The following is a 16647-nucleotide window of genomic DNA, read 5'->3' on the forward strand; positions in this document are numbered from 1 at the left end:
ATTGGAGATGTTCTTTTGTTATATATATATATATATAGCTGAGTCGACTCCACTGGATTTACTTCGGAAACCCTCCATACATATCAGATAACAGTGGATTACAATAAAAAAAGGTTTAATGATGTCATTAGCAATAATTTCTTTTTTATTCAAAATCTAATTTCTGTAACTAATAGTTGGATTCTGGGGACATTTGGACATATTGGGAGAAGCCTGGGCTGCAGACTCCACAGATGCCTTTTGTCCTCAGCAGCTAGGTAGCCTGCCCTGTGGTGCTCATACAGAGACCTCCCTATGCATCAGGAAGGGGGCAAGTTCCCCTGACACCCCAGTCATTCAGCACTAGCAAGGGAGGAGAGGACAGGAGAGAGGAGGCATTAACACCAGGGACTGGCTGCAGAGCTGACATCCATCAGAAGTTTCTAAAACTTTCTGCCCCCTCACAGGGACTCTGGCAGCAGCAGGCTGATTCAGTCCGCATGCAGGGAGGACAGGCTGCACTTTATGCTCAGATGAAGGGGTCCTGATGGGCGTCTGACTGGACTGGGCCGGCCAGGAAGAATAGGACACGCTGCATGTGTGACCGCTCTGGGGGCATTGCCAAAAACTCCCAGATGCTCTGACTGACTTCATTCCTCCTTGGAGCTGGGAAGCGACTCCTTCCACTGCTATGTGTGTGAGAAGAAAGCCGTCCATGTGGAGCTGCTGGGCTGGAGAAGTGTCAGGCTGAGTGACTCACCTAACCTGGGGTGGGGGTGGGGTGGGGTGAGAGGTCCTGCAGATGGACAGCAGCACACCGACCACAGGGCTGCACATGGCTGTATGCTGGACTGACCGCTGAGGTGGCGCTGGATGGGGCAGGGGGTCTGCATGACCATGTTGGGGGCACTGGCTGCCTTCTCTATGCTGAGCATCATGACCTATGGATACCTGTCCTGGGAGAATGGGAACCCCAGCTTAGAACAAAGAGAGGCCCTGCACCGAAATGTGGATGAGGAGATTGGACACCAGCCTCACATCATATTCATTCTGGCTGATGATCAAGGGTACAGAGATATTGGCTACCATGGCTCTGAGATCAGGACACCCACCCTGGATAAACTAGCATCTGATGGAGTCAAACTAGAGAACTACTATGTGCAGCCCATCTGCTCACCATCAAGGAGTCAGTTCATCACTGGGAGGTAAGTGCTGAAGATAGTGACAACCCCTGAAGACTTTTAAGCCTTCCTCCTGGTAATACACTGTATGGTTATTTGCATAGATGACTGATCTCCAGCTGCTGTGGGACTACAAATCCCAGCATACATCTGAAGCCTTTATCAAGGTGGGGCCACAGGTTACAGGTGGTCTAGTTTCCACCAGATCTCGTCATCTTGTAATTGGGCCCTGATTTGGGCAATGCCAGGGGTGTGAGACAACTTGGGGTTGTCTCAGTTCTCCACATGGCATTTATCATGTAGAGAAAGTTAATACAAGGCACTTACTAATGTTTTGTTATTATCCATATTGACTCCTTTGCTGGCTTTATTCATTTTTCCATCACATTACACACTGCTTGTTTCCAGGGGTTACGACCACCCTGCAGTTCATCAGTGGTGGTCGTGCTTGGACACTATAGGTAAAATTACTGGACTATACACATTTCAGTTGTCCCAGACAATCACAATACATTAGTAAGTGCCATGTATTAACTTTGTCTACATGATAAGTAACATTTGCTGAAGTAAGACAACCCCCTTTAATACACTGTTAGGGCTCATGCACACGACGTATGTATTTTGCAGTCTGCAAAAAAACGGATCCGCAAAAAATACAGATGACGTCTGTGTGCATTTTGTATTTTGCAGAACGGAACAACTGGCCCCTAATCGAACAGTCCGATCCTTGTCCGTAATGCGGACAATATGTTCTATTTTTTTTGTGGAACGGAAATACGGACAAACGGAATGCATACGGAGTAACTTCAGGTTTTTTTGCGGACCCATTGAAATGAATAGTTCCGCATACGGTCCGCAAAAAAAGAACGGAACGGACACGGAAAGAAAATACATTCGTGTGTATGAGTCCTTAAAGGGGTTGTCCTGTTTCAGGAGGAAAGCGAAATAATACATGTGACCCACCTGCAATAAATAATAGATCGTTACTTACCTGACAATTCCCACGCTGCTGCTCTGGATCTCCCGCTGGAACATGTGACCTCTGCAGCCAATCACTGTCCCCAGCAGTGCACCGAAGAGACCAGCAATTGGCTACAGTGGTCACATATTGTTGACGTGAAGTCACCCCTGCAGCTGGGAGTGACCGTGTAGGATCTGTTTGGTAAGTAACAAGCCTATGTTTTACTGCAGGCGGATCGCATGTGCGGTCACGTTTCCTCCTGCTACAGGACAACCCCTTTAATGATCACATGCTTGAAAAACGATTTGCTTGTTTATTTAGTTAAAGGGACGCTTGTTTACATTGAAACCAACCTGTTCCATGTAATATCAAGAAAGAGTGGATAAAGGTAGCGGTGATAATTCCTTGTAAGGAAACACCATGGACAGAGAAATCTTATCTTTTTCAGTGGCTGAGTTGTGTGTATTTAAAAGGATTTTTCTGGGAATAATGGGGGTCATTTATCAAAGCCTGGCATTTTACACCAGTCTTTGATGCCCCCTGCGCTGCCAGATGCCTCATCATAAATTAGGCGCATCCTTGGCCAGTCTGTGTGCCTAGATTGAAATCTACTCCAGCCCCTGACCAAAGTAGAATAGTCATTTATGGCAATTTCCGGGTGTAAATGTTAGTGAATTTACCAGGGCTGATAGCCGTCCCCCCCTTCACTTCCCCACATTGCCCCCACCACGGGTGCACCATCAATGAGGCGAGGTGAGGCGATTGACTCACCAGGTAGGGGCAAGAGGGGGGCAGCAGAACGAGGGTTATCTGTTTCTGCAGTATAGTATTGGGAAGCACAGTGGGCACAGTATGTGGCGCTGTATTACCCTGTATGTTTTGTAACTTTGTATGTAAGGGCCAAGTATGTCTTCAACATAGGGCTGGAGGGGGTTAGGTTAACAAATTGGCATTGGGGGTTTGGGGCACTGTTTCAGTTTTTGCCTTAGGCAGAAGGAAGGCTAGGTGCACCCCTGGCTCACGCCACTCCCCAATGTCAAGCGTGGCATTAAAAAAACGCGTGCATCAAAAACTTTTCACACAAGGGTTTAAAAAGTTGCAAAACTTGTGACTTTTTTATGGTAAAAATTGGTGTAAGGAGTTTTAGTAAATAACCTCCAAGTGCTTGCAGCCAACCTTTTGTGAGCAGAAGATCCAGACTTACCTGTTCTCCGCAGCTCCTGTCTTCTGTGCTGACTCCATTGTGTCCATGTTCCAGTTTTCGTATTGGTGACATAGGCGTGGTCGCCTTCTCCGCTGAAGCCAGTGACAAGATGCTTATGGTCACCACCACTGAAGCCAGTAGTTGGCTTCTGTAGAGCGTGTGACCATGCCCAATTGTCAACACTGCGGGGACTGGAACATGGAGACTGGAGGCAGCGCAGAGGAACAGAATGGCGGGGAGCAGGTAAGTATGACTCTTCTGGTCAGAAAGGCTGGCTGCAAAATAGCCACAAGACCCCTTTTTGCAACTCTTATATATTTAGTCACATAGGTGTTTTGGAGGAAAACAAAGACTGGCTTAAAAAAAAAAAAAAAACTTTAAGGAATGTGTCATTCTATCGTACATAGCATAAATAGCCTCATTTTGCTTAAAGGGGATGTCTCACTTCAGTAAGTGGCATTTATTATGTAGAGGAAGTTATTACAAGCCAATTACTAAGGGTACTTTTACACTAGCGGCAGGACGGATCCGACAGGTTGTTCACCCTGCCGGAATCCGTCCTGCCGCTATTTCGCCGTGCCGCCGGACTGTCGCTTTATCCCCATTGACTATAATGGGGACAGGGGGCGGAGCTCTGGCGCAGCACGGCAATGCGCGGTGAGAGGCCACCGGACTAAAAAGTCAGACATGCAGTACTTTTAATCCGACGGCCTCTCGCCGTGCACTGCGGTGCTGCACCGGAGCTCCGCCCCCGTCCCTATTATAGTCAATGGGAACGGAGCGGCAGTCCGGCGGCACGGCGAAATAGCAGCAGGACGGATTCTGGCCGCCTCATGCGACGGGCCATATAAAGTAGCCTAATATATTGTTTTTATCCATATTGCTTCCTTTGCTGGCTGGATTCATTTTCCCATCACATTATACACTGCTCGTTTCCATGGTTACGACCACCCTGCAATCCATCAGCGGTGGTCGTGCTTGCACAATATAGGAAAAAGCACTAGCCTATGTGAGCTCCTATGGTCCCGGCCACCTGAGAGGCTGATTCTTTTTCCTATAGTGTGCAAGCACGACCACCACTGATGGATTGCGGGGTGGTCTGTAACCATGGAAACGAGCAGTGTAATGTGATGGAAAAATGAATCAAGGAAGCAATATGGACAATAACAAATCATTAGTAAGTGGCTTGTAATAACTTCCTCTACATGATAAATGTCATTTACTGAAAAACTTTCTGGATAAGAGGCTCAAACTCGGAAAACTGGGAGGTGTGAGAATTTGGTGCTATTTGAGAGTGTCCTACCATATACCAGTGTGGAATAATGTCACATCTGCCACAAAAAAAGAACTTCTCGAATGTTCAGTTGGTGTGACCTGGATTTGGCTGGGGTTGGAATACTCATATGATGCGCACATTTTCAAACATTCAGAACATACACCCCTTAAATTGAAAAAAAAAAGCACAGCCAGATGTTGTATAAATTCAGAACATGTGCTCCGATCAAATAAACTAAATCTTTTTTGATTGATGTGCCCAATTGTTTCCCTTGCCAGCGATGCCTTCAATAGAAAAATACTTACTGGGGTTGTCTCATCTCAATGGGGACATATCGCTATATCAAGAGGGAGCCCCGAAAGTGGTGGAGGGCACACTGCGTATGCGCAGCCACCCTCCATTCATTTTCTATGGGGCCGGTGCTGGCTCGGCTATTTCCGTCAGGCCCATAGAAGTGAATGGGAGCGGTGGCTGGTCATGCCATTCACTTTTATGGGGAAAGAGCTTGGTGGTGGCCGGAACAGAGTCCTCCAGCCATCACTTTGCGGTGCTCCGTTTCCAATATAGGTGCTGGACCTGCACCTTTCAGACAATGGGGGCATATCCTAGCGATATGCCCCCATTGTCTGAGATGAGACAACCCCTTTAATACAGCTGGGACTAGCAAAATGATGTATGAACAATACAGTACATGGGTCCAGCATGATGGTGGACCAAGGTTCATTGATTAGGTTATCCTCCGAGAATAGAAAAGAACATCTGTCAGCAGATTTGTACCTATGACACTGGCTGACCTGCTACATGTGCACTTGGCATCTAAAGGCCTCTGTGTTGGTCCCATGTTCATATGTGTCCTCGCTGCTGATAAAAATTATGTTTTAGGCGTATTACTTTTTTCAGGCGTAAATGTTAATAAAGTTGCTGGGGCTGATGTTCTGGGCGCCACCACTCCCAAATGTAAAATGTGATGCACATATATTTGAAAATATTTCGCCGTACGTCGTTAAAAAAAGTTGCAAAAAGGGGTTTTGCATCTTTTTTAACGCCTAAAACAGACATAGCGCGGTAAGTAAATGACCCCCCTTGTTTCTAGCATGGCGTGCACCACACATTCTGGTGCAAACCGAGACACTTTCCAGGTGCTATGACACTGATATACTCGCCCGATTGTATTTTGTCTTCTGTAGAGCCATGGATTGAGGAGCACCACTGTATTAGCCCTTCTAATTGAAAGCAAATTCCCATGGGTTTCTTTCTTCTCTTTGCTGGTTTGAGCAGAACTTTGTCAGCACAAGTTTTCTTTTCCTCTCAGTGAATACATTTTTGCTGAACTGAGCTAGACACTGATTCACCGCTGGATCCCTGCACTTCTGAAAAGGAAACGCTCGCTGCTCAGTACGGTACATGATGAGCTCATTAGCTTCTAGGTAACCGAGTGTAATAAATTACATCTAGTGTCTAGCAATCTGCAGAAATGTCTAGGAGCCCGGAAAGGTTTGACATGTCAACATCTTTAAGAAGTTTTCCAATGCAACGCAACTTCAAGCGCAAGAGATTTTGTGGTAGTAAACCAATATAGTGGTAAATACTTTATCCATAATAGCCACATAGGAGACTTTCAGTTCAGCTTTCTTTTATAAATGGAGGGGCTACAGAAAAAAGTCCTGTCTGGTGATACTTGATCCAGATGGCAATAGCAGGCACTCTTTAAAGAGCATGAAAAAAAGTGAAAAACCGTAGCACAGCATCTTGCAGCGGCATGCTATTCCATCCGGTTTGCATTTAGTTGGACCATCATTTATTTTTCAACAGGACAATGACCCCAAACACACCTCCATGCTGTGTCAGGGCTATTTGACCATGAAGGAGAGTGATGGGGTGCTGCGCCAGATGACCTGGCCTCCACAGTCAGCGGACCTGAACCCAATCGAGATGGTTTGGGGTGAGCTGGACCACAGAGTGAAGGCAAAAGGGCCAACAAGTGCTAAGCATCTCTGGGAACTCCTTCAAGACTGTTGGAAGACCATTTCAGGTGACTACCTCTTGAAGCTCATCCAGAGAAGATACAGGCGGCACTCCGCTGTCTGCGATGCGGTGCACGTGTCCAGGGAAGATCCACAGATACTCGTAAAGAGAGGACCGGCACCTACCTCTTGAAGATCATCAAGAGAATGCCAAGAGTGTGCAAAGCAGTAATCAAAGCAAAAGGTGGCTACTTTGAAGAACCTAGAATATGACATATTTTCAGTTGTTTCACACTTTTTTGTTATGTATATAATTCCACATGTGTTAATTCATAGTTTTGATGCCTTCAATCTACAATTTTCATAGTCATGAAAATAAAGAAAACTCTTTGAATGAGAAGGTGTGTCCAAACTTTTGGTCTGTACTGTGTATATATATATATATATATATATATATATATATATATATTTGTGGATTTGTATTTGAAAAAGAAAAGCCCCTAAAGGACTCTCGAACTGTGTTAAATAAGATTCTCTGGTTTGATTAAACCATTTTTGGCCTCAATTCTAAGCATCATGTCTGAAGGGAACCAGGCACTGCTCATTGTCTGCCCAATACCATCTTTATAGTGAAGCATGGTGGTGGCAGCATCATAATGTGCGGGTGTTTTGAGTCTGGGACAGGGAGACTGATCAGGGTTTAAGGACCGCTGAATGTAACAAAGTACAGAGATATTCTTAATTAAACCTGATCTAGAGTGATCTGGATCTCAGACTGGGCAGGAGGTTCACCTTATAATAAGACAATGACCCTAAGCACACAGCCAAGACAAGACAGGAGTGGTTTACGGACAACCCTGTAAATGTTTTGAGTAGCCCAGCCAGAGCTATGACTTGAACCCAATGAAACATCTCTGGAGAGACCTAAAAATGGCATTCCACTGATAAGCCGTATCCAACCTGACAGAGTTTGTGAGGATCTGCAGAGAAGAATGGCAGAATTTCCTCTAATCTAGTTGTGCAAACCTTGTGGCATCATATACACAAAAAGACTAGAGGTTGTAATTACTTCCAGAGGTGCTTCAACTAAGTACTGAGTAAAGGGTCTGAATATTTACAATGCATTTGGAAAGCCTTCACTTTTTCCACATTTTGTTATATTATGGCCTTGTGCTGAAATAAGCCCATAGAATCTTGTTTCTCCCATTCTGAGGGTCCTGTAGGTGCTTTTTTTTTTTTTTGCAAACTCCAGATGGGCTATAATGTGTCTTTTCCTAGGCAGGGGCTTCATTGGATTCTTGGTCCAACCCTCTCACCAAGGCCCTTCTCCCCAGCTCTAAGAATCAACTGAATTTACCACAAGGTGTAGATACATCTCAAAGATGATCAAGAGAAGTGGGAGGCACCCCGAGCTAAATTTTAAGAGTCATAGTCAACGTGTCTATATACTTATGTCCATGCAAAATTTTAGTTCTTCCACTTTAATAAATTTGCAAACATTTCAAAAATTCTGTTCTCATTTTATTTTCTTGTGGGGTATTGAGTGCAGATTCATGAGGAAAAGGTTTAAAATAAATATATATATATATATATATATATATATATATATATATATATAAATTTTAGCACAAGGCCGCAACATAAGAAAATGTGAAAAAAGTGAAAGGCTCCGAGGACTTTCCAAATATATTGTAGATAGAGATTGATAGATAGACAAACAGAATAGATAAATGAAAATATAGCAGCACTATACTGTGCAAATCCATTTAAGACAACTGACCCAGAGTCTTTTCCAATATAAAAAGGATTTCAGCTATGCTCTTATTAAAATTGTCAGGTTGGCCTTTCTGCAGTAAAAGAACTATAATTACAGAGAGCGTGGTATGCAAATGGAACACCTGGTGTCACCTGGGTGGTGTTGGAGCCGTGCAGCCTCACAAAATCATCACTGTAATCATGCCTCTGATGTATGATTGATATCACTTCAGCACTAGCTGCTCTGAAATCCTGCCATGGGCACTCCGGACATGTGCAATGAGCCAAGGTATATATGGCCTCAGTTTCTTTGGTTTACTCTCCATGTCCGGTAAAGGAGGTTGAAAACCATGTTGGCTTTGTTATATTGGCCAGCTTTTCATTTAAATAAATATTTTTGTACCTTCTAATCATATTTTTGAGCATGTAGTAAATATGAGCAACATTATTTGGTCCATACTTAAAAAATTTGACGAATCTGACTCATAGTCATCTCTGACATATATAGAGTCCAAACTACAAAGGTATGTGGATAGCTCACCACCCTCCTCAGTAAGGTAGGGGTGCTCTAGCCGAAAGACTGCTCACTCTAACAGTCCAAGAGAATAAGAAAAATAGAAAAAAGCGGCTGGCACTCACTATGTGGTTTCACATCAAACAACAATTTATTTTAATCAATATACCGCTAATATAACAGTAAAATACATATAATATAAAAATGGTACTTAAAAAAATCCCCTAAAAAATAAATAATAAAAAGCAAAGTATCTTGTTATATTGGATCATGAACCGCACCAAAAATAGAGTCTCTATTGGAGAATAAATATTTCTTTGCCTGTTTGGGCAGTATGTGTCCAATTCAATGCAAATGCCGTCACTTTAAATGCAAAATACAGCCAAGTCCACAAGCTGTGTGAAATACTGTTGGGGAATAATATCACTCGCTTTGTATTTCTCTTCCACAGTTCTTATATAATTCTTGTAACTTCCAATTTGAAGTGTATGATCGATTTCTAGGGTAAATGTTGTAGCTTACCCTCCCAGACGAATCTCCGGCCGTCTGTTTGTGCTGCTTCTGCTCGCTCTCAGCGTCCCCGCTCTCCGGCGTTTGTCACGTGGTGTACCGGAGTTCTCGCGGGATTTGAGTTTTTCAGTCCGAAGATCTGATGAGAGCTGCAGAGTAGGTAGAAAATGGAGCGCTCCACTTGTCGAAGATAATTCAAATATCGTCGATCATATCCAAAAGCTTGTTGTTGGCAGGGATATAACGCTAAACGCGTTTCGAGGACTTCAGTCTGAGGAAGAGGACTGAAGTCCTCGAAACACGTTTAGCGTTATATCCCTGCCAACAACAAGCTTTTGGATATGATCGACGATATTTGAATTATCTTCGACAAGTGGAGCGCTCCATTTTCTACCTACTCTGCAGCTCTCATCAGATCTTCGGACTGAAAAACTCAAATCCCGCGAGAACTCCGGTACACCACGTGACAAACGCCGGAGAGCGGGGACGCTGAGAGCGAGCAGAAGCAGCACAAACAGACGGCCGGAGATTCGTCTGGGAGGGTAAGCTACAACATTTACCCTAGAAATCGATCATACACTTCAAATTGGAAGTTACAAGAATTATATAAGAACTGTGGAAGAGAAATACAAAGCGAGTGATATTATTCCCCAACAGTATTTCACACAGCTTGTGGACTTGGCTGTATTTTGCATTTAAAGTGACGGCATTTGCATTGAATTGGACACATACTGCCCAAACAGGCAAAGAAATATTTATTCTCCAATAGAGACTCTATTTTTGGTGCGGTTCATGATCCAATATAACAAGATACTTTGCTTTTTATTATTTATTTTTTAGGGGATTTTTTTAAGTACCATTTTTATATTATATGTATTTTACTGTTATATTAGCGGTATATTGATTAAAATAAATTGTTGTTTGATGTGAAACCATATATAGAGTCCAGCCAAAATACAAGATGATACATGATGATACTGTTGTCATTCCAGAATCAGAGAAGACCAAGTTCAGATCATCCAGTGACAACAACTCTCAACTATTTTAGTAAAAGCAGATCTGGGAAGCAGACTAAGGCCAGCAATTGGTGAGAAATATATATTTGTCCTGAACCTTTATGCTCTGCCTGTGAGATCCTATGGACCTCACAAGTAGAGCTTTAGTTGTGAGTATCAGCCTTCACATTGCTATAACGTAAGGAAGGGATCATCCTCATTATGCACGGATTTTCCTACATATTGGAAAATCTGTGTTTATTAGCTTGTTATTCTTATCTTCCCCATACATGGTGCACCAACATATGGAAATTTACATAAAGAACACACCTAAAGCAAATTTTTGGTTTGCCACTTTTAAAGGGAACCTGTCACCGGGATTTTGTGTATAGAGCTGAGGACATGGGTTGCTAGATGGCCGCTAGCACGTCCGCAATACCCAGTCCCCATAGCTCTGTGTGCTTTTATTGTGGAGAAAAAACGATTTGATACATATGCAAATTAACCTGAGATGAGTCCTGTACGTGAGATGAGTCAGGGACAGGACTCATCTCAGGTTGATTTGCATATGTATCAAATCAGGTTTTTTACACAATAAAAGCACACAGAGCTATGGGGACTGGGTATTGCGGATGTGCTAGCGGCCATCTAGCAACCCATGTCCTCAGCTCTATACCCAAAATCCCGGTGACTGGTTCCCTTTAAGTAGCTCTGCTATTCTCACATAAGCATTTTGTCAGTCACCAATGTAATAATGTGCCATCCATAGGCCGCCCCCCCCCCCCCCCCCCCCCCCAGATATGACATAAACATATAGGCCCTGAGTGATCAAGACCATCATGTGCTACACTGGTCTTGATAGGGCCTGCACTACTGAAGGAGGAATTTAATTTATAATGAGGGTAGGCCTTATCATAAATTAAAAGTATCCTCCTGCAGTCCATGCGTAGGACTGGAATCTACCCCAGATAGTAGCTACAAGTGTCAGTACAGAAGACAAATGGGCCATCACACAGTCCAATGTCAATACTGATTCAGAGAGGGAAGGGTTAAACAAAGAGAGTGGTCAAGTGAGAGCAGGGTCAGAACACACAAGAATATACAGTCACAATAAAAGCACAAAAGGTTATAGAATAATAACTGGCACAGGTGGCCGCACAAACCAGGTTCAAGGAACAACACTAGCAGCCCAACACTAGCAGCCCATGGATTGGTCCACTGACCACGCCTCCTGATTGGCCAGTCAGCCAGCATGACCTTCTGATTGGCGTAATGCCTGGGTCCTGTAATAGGTCAGAAGGGCGTGCACATGTGTCACCTGACATGTCCACCAGAGACACCAAAAAGGCCAAAGTGGTGGAGGCTTGTAGAGACAGACGTTGCAGAAGCACCAGGAGATGAATATGTCGCACAATGTATGCCACTGTATACAAATATACATATTATCAACAGTGGTAAAAAAAAAAACATATGCCAAGCGGAATGCACTTCCTTATGGTGGCCCATTGTATAGGAAAGTGCAGTTTTTTACATAAAAAGGTATACCAGATTATACCACCATGTTGGAGGCCAGAGATGCACTCTTTTGGCTCCATTGCGCAAATAGAGGCCAATGGCTATGTTTCCGCGGATCCGCAAAACATGGACACCGGCAATGTGCGTTTTGCATTTTCCAGACCGCACATCGCCGGCACTTAATAGAAAATGCCTTGTCCGCAATTGCGGTCAAGAAAAGGACATGTTCTATTTTTTCGGGATCTAAATTGCGGAACCAGAAGTGCGGGTCCCATTTCCGGATCCGTGCTGCACATCGTGCAGCCCCATATAAATGAATGGGTCCGCAATTCTGTTCCGCAAAATGCAGACCAGAATTGCGGTAGTGTGAATGGAGCCTTGTACGGCTTTTTTCTTAGCATCTGACAACAATCGTCCAATCAAATTCCTTTTCTTACAGGACATTATTGTCTTTAATTGACAGTATATAAAACCCCACAGAATTAGTATACACTTAGGCCTCCTTCACACGAGCATGATTCATTGGCTTTGGATGCGTTCAGTGAAACTCGCACCATTTTGCAAGTTATATCTATCTACTGTATTTTTCGCTCTATATCTAGTCCTGTCAATCATGGGGAGGGGGAGTGTTACATAGCAGTGCTCAAAGCAGGGGCTTTGCTAGGCTAAAACATTCGGGGCCTGGGCCACGCATGTTTTGTCCCAGGCCCCGAATGTCCTGCCTGCCAGCTAGATATTACTGTATTACCATCCTACTACTGTATTACCAATTGAATCTAAAGCCCTGCAAGAGCTGAAGGACCTGTAATGACATCACAAGTCATGTGATCAGTGTGTCGGCATACATACATAATTCCTCTGGGTAGCCATCTTATATGCTTCTGGCATATGTAAAAAAAAAACTGTGAACTCTCATCTTCCTGAAGCCTGGGTCGCCTATGATATAGATGGACACTTTTATTACCACTACTCTTTGAGACCAGCTATAAAAAGGTCATAAAGGCTATACCAGGCCCAGCTCATCCTGTCCAGTAAGATAAGATCAGCTCGCTGTCAAGCCTGGCTGGAGCGTGACATCATTAATTTCCAGGTCTGGTTTGAGGAGAGCTAATAGCCCTTAATTAGCTCTGGGCATAAAACCAGTCCACTTTCATATTTCATTTATGAATCAACTTATGCCCTTTCTGACACCAGATCCAGGCTCTACAGAGTATTGTGGTTAATTGGGTATCACATATGACTAGAGGATGTGATTCCTTAGCTGACCTATGGGTGGTAGAAGAACTACAGGTCCCAGCATTACCGTGTGTGGTCTCATTCTGTAGGTAAATAAATAAGGATCGCAAATATGTATTCTGTATAAAAATATGCCGATGTATCAAGGAGATACGGGCTTAAGTATAATCCTCATTGTAGGAACTGAACTTTGATGGGGTCATAAAACACTTGGGGGCCACTCCCTAGGCTTCACAGTCCCTCTGCTGCCATTGGCTGACAGGAGTAAGTCTCCTGCCTATGGGAGAGTTCATAAAAATCCATGCACAAGGACAGAGGAGAGAGACCCATGGAACATCACCAGACACTTAATTGGACATTGACGGCAGATCCCTGTATCAGAAGAACTTTGAGGGTCTCCCCTGATACATACTGAAAAGGGGTTTGCAAGGATTCAAAAAGGACATATGAACGACCATCTGAAACCCTCCAGAGAAACTAAGTATTCTTTCATCTTTTTCCCTTTCATTTGAACTGTCGTGATTATTTATATTGTTATTATTATTCTGTAGATTTATAGTAATTTTCATTAGACTTGTATGCACTGCTTTTTACCGCTTATTAAAGATTATAAAATCTAAGTGGCCAAGTCTTCCATATTCTAAGCTGCTGAACAACGTACCTTGCCTTTGAAGAGACGTTACCAGGTAGTTAGTTACATTGCATTTAGGAATTGTAGCTGGGGGTGATTGACTGCGGTTGGTCAGTAAGTGATATCCGGTTCATCCACTGATCTGTGTGATAGTGAATGACCCGGATAGTCGGCTCGTGGACCGGGAACCCACGTGGTGGCAGTTACCGAAGTGTAGTGGGGGGTGTTAGCCGAGTGGTAATACCCCGGTCACGTGAGGTCTCTGTGTGTGCGCAGACTCCGTCACAGACCACTACGTCACAGCTGTGGGATCCGGAGCGATCGGATCCATAGTTCGTGACAATCAGTTCTAAATGCAGTAGCTGAAAAGGACCTGTGATGATGTTACCATCATGTGACCAGTGCAGGAAAGGACGGCTCAGCAGTTAAAGAGAAGTCCTAGGAAGAAGCTGTGGTGAGGTCTGCTACATGAGGAGAGGTAAGTGAAGGGAGAGGCAGAGCAATGCTGGGAGTTGTAGTTATTTAAATGAGACTGTATAATAGGGCTAAAGGGAGAGAAGTTATTTACATGGGACTGAAAGTTAAGGGGGTGATGTTATTTATTTAGGAATGCATGTTGGAGGTGGCTGGGGCAGGCTGATGTTATTTACATGGGACTATATGTTGAAGGCGGCTGTGGGAGGGAGTGATATAATTTACATGGGACTGAATGTTCAGGGGTAATGTTATTATCATGGGACTGCATGTTGGAGGTGGCTGGGAAGGGGGTGATTTTATTTATATGGGACTGTATGTTGAAGTTGTTTGGGGGAGGGAGTGATGTTATTTACATGGGAGTGAATAATGAGGGGGAGATGTTATTTACATGGGACTGTATGTTGAAGGCAGCTGGGAAGGGGGTGATGTTCTTTACATGGGACTGTATGTTGAAGGCGGCTGGGGAGGGGGTGATGTTATTTATGTGGGACTGTATATTGTAGGGGACAGGAGAGATGGTGTGATGTTATATACATGGGATTGTATGTTGGAGGGGGCTGTATATAGAGAGGCATGTTATTTACATGGGACTGTATATTGGAGGGGGCTTGAGATATGGTGTGATGGTATATACATGGGACTCTGACGGAGGGAGGGAAATAATGTTATTTACATAGGACTTTATGGTGGAGGGGCTGAGGAATTATAATTTCTGAGGACACTAAACAAAAGGAATTTAAACTACAGGGGGCATTATAAATACTGGGGGCGCTTCAGGGCGAGAATTATAATGGTAGGGGGCGATATAAATATTGGGGGCACTGTAGAGGCATTATAACAGTAGGGGGCAATATAAATACTGCGGCACTTCAGGGTTAAGCATTATAACAGTAGGAGGCATTATAAATACTGTGGGACTGTAGGGGCATTTTAAATCCAGGGGACATTATAGGCATTTGTATTACTAATGGGGGCTCTATAGGAGGGACATAGATCCACATTACTAAGAGCACTATGGAGGGGCTTATTACTACTGAGGGGTCTGTAAAGAGCTTTATTACCACTGGAGGAGCAATAAGGGGGCCTTATTTCTACTGGGGGCTCTGTGAGGGCATTATTAATACTGGAGGGCTCTTCTACTAATGGGGGCACTCTTGGGATCACTGCTGGGGGCACTGTAGGGGCAGTATTACTAATGAGGGCATTCTAGAAGGGAATAACTATTGGTGGGACTATGAGGAGTACTATTACTATGGGGAAGATTATCTAATTTTTTATTTTTCTTCAGGATAGTATTTGGGGGTACAGAAAAGTAAGGAAGCTAAGATGTCTGTGTGTCACACTCTGCAGAGACGAGGCGGCTGAGAGAAGTTGTCCGGACGGAATGGAGAAGATGATGACAGAGAAAATATACATTGGAGGAGACGTCACCTGGGAGGACCTGGATGTGAGAGGTACGTGCTGTTTATAGCTGTATAGCAAGTACAGTAAAATGTCTTCAGCCCTGGTGTTTGCGCGGGGGAAGGTTTGCGGTTGGTGGACTTAGAGAGTTGGGCCATATGCATTGGGGCTTGGGCCCCGGATCTTTTGAGAACTTAGCAACGCCCCTGGTTTTTTTGGGCATATTAAACTAAGCAAAGTGACACTTGGGGCTTGCAGAGTATCTTTACTACCCCTGCTTTTTTCTGGCAAATGCAGCAATGAATGTCAGAAGTAAAGGTAATGATTTATTTAGCCCTGTGAGTCCCACATGTCACTTTGCTTAGTTTAATATGCCTAAACAAGTGGACAGGCGCCCTTTAAATCGGTTATCGTATAAATTCCAACTTTTTTTAATCACTTATCTGGAGGTTTTTATTTCTGTGCGTGGGCAGCAGGTCACATGAAAAAGTTACGCACCTGTCACTCCCAGGAATCATTGCAGCTAACCCTTGGTGACCCCTTCCTCCTCACATAGAAAATAGTCCCAGAGAAATGTATTGTACGTGACGATCCCCCTATTTTCTTTTCCACTGTCTAGCGATAGATATAGCTATTTATTTCTACAAACTTAGACGCAGGGATGAATGGACAGAAGGTGTCTGAACCACTTCACCTGCTTTTCTATGAGACCACTAACCCAGCACTGAGAGGAGGAATGGAGCAGCGAAGCTACTGGGCATTGTAGTCCACCACTGAATGCAGGGGAAGTGGGCTAGAAGAATAAACAGAAGGGCGCTACCAAAGAGGATGTAATGTGCATTAAACAATATTTTTGTTGCAAGTATATTACACTAATAGTTCATTGGAAATGCCCTATTTATAGCATTCTAATACTTTTCATGGGATCTCTAAAAAGAAAACCACATAGCAACAACCGTAATGGAAAGTAAAACGGACAATTCGGAAAAAATAGTCTCTTGCCAAAGTCTCTTTGGAGACTTCTTATTAGTAATTGGTTAATTAATAG

General features: G+C 43.8%; 1 protein-coding gene across 1 annotated transcript in view; it reads left to right on the forward strand.

The window, feature by feature from the left end:
• The first annotated feature begins 384 nt into the window (after positions 1-384).
• Positions 385-16647, forward strand: part of ARSJ (arylsulfatase family member J) — a 90357-nt gene continuing 74094 nt past the window's right edge. Inside the window, exon 1 of the mRNA XM_044305847.1 lies at positions 385-1184. Within this exon, the coding sequence (XP_044161782.1) occupies positions 853-1184 (332 nt within the window). The 5' untranslated portion in view covers positions 385-852. The remainder of the gene's footprint in view (positions 1185-16647) is intronic.

The sequence above is a fragment of the Bufo gargarizans genome, chromosome 1, assembly GCF_014858855.1.
Source record: "Bufo gargarizans isolate SCDJY-AF-19 chromosome 1, ASM1485885v1, whole genome shotgun sequence".
Classification (NCBI taxonomy): Eukaryota; Metazoa; Chordata; class Amphibia; order Anura; family Bufonidae; genus Bufo; species Bufo gargarizans.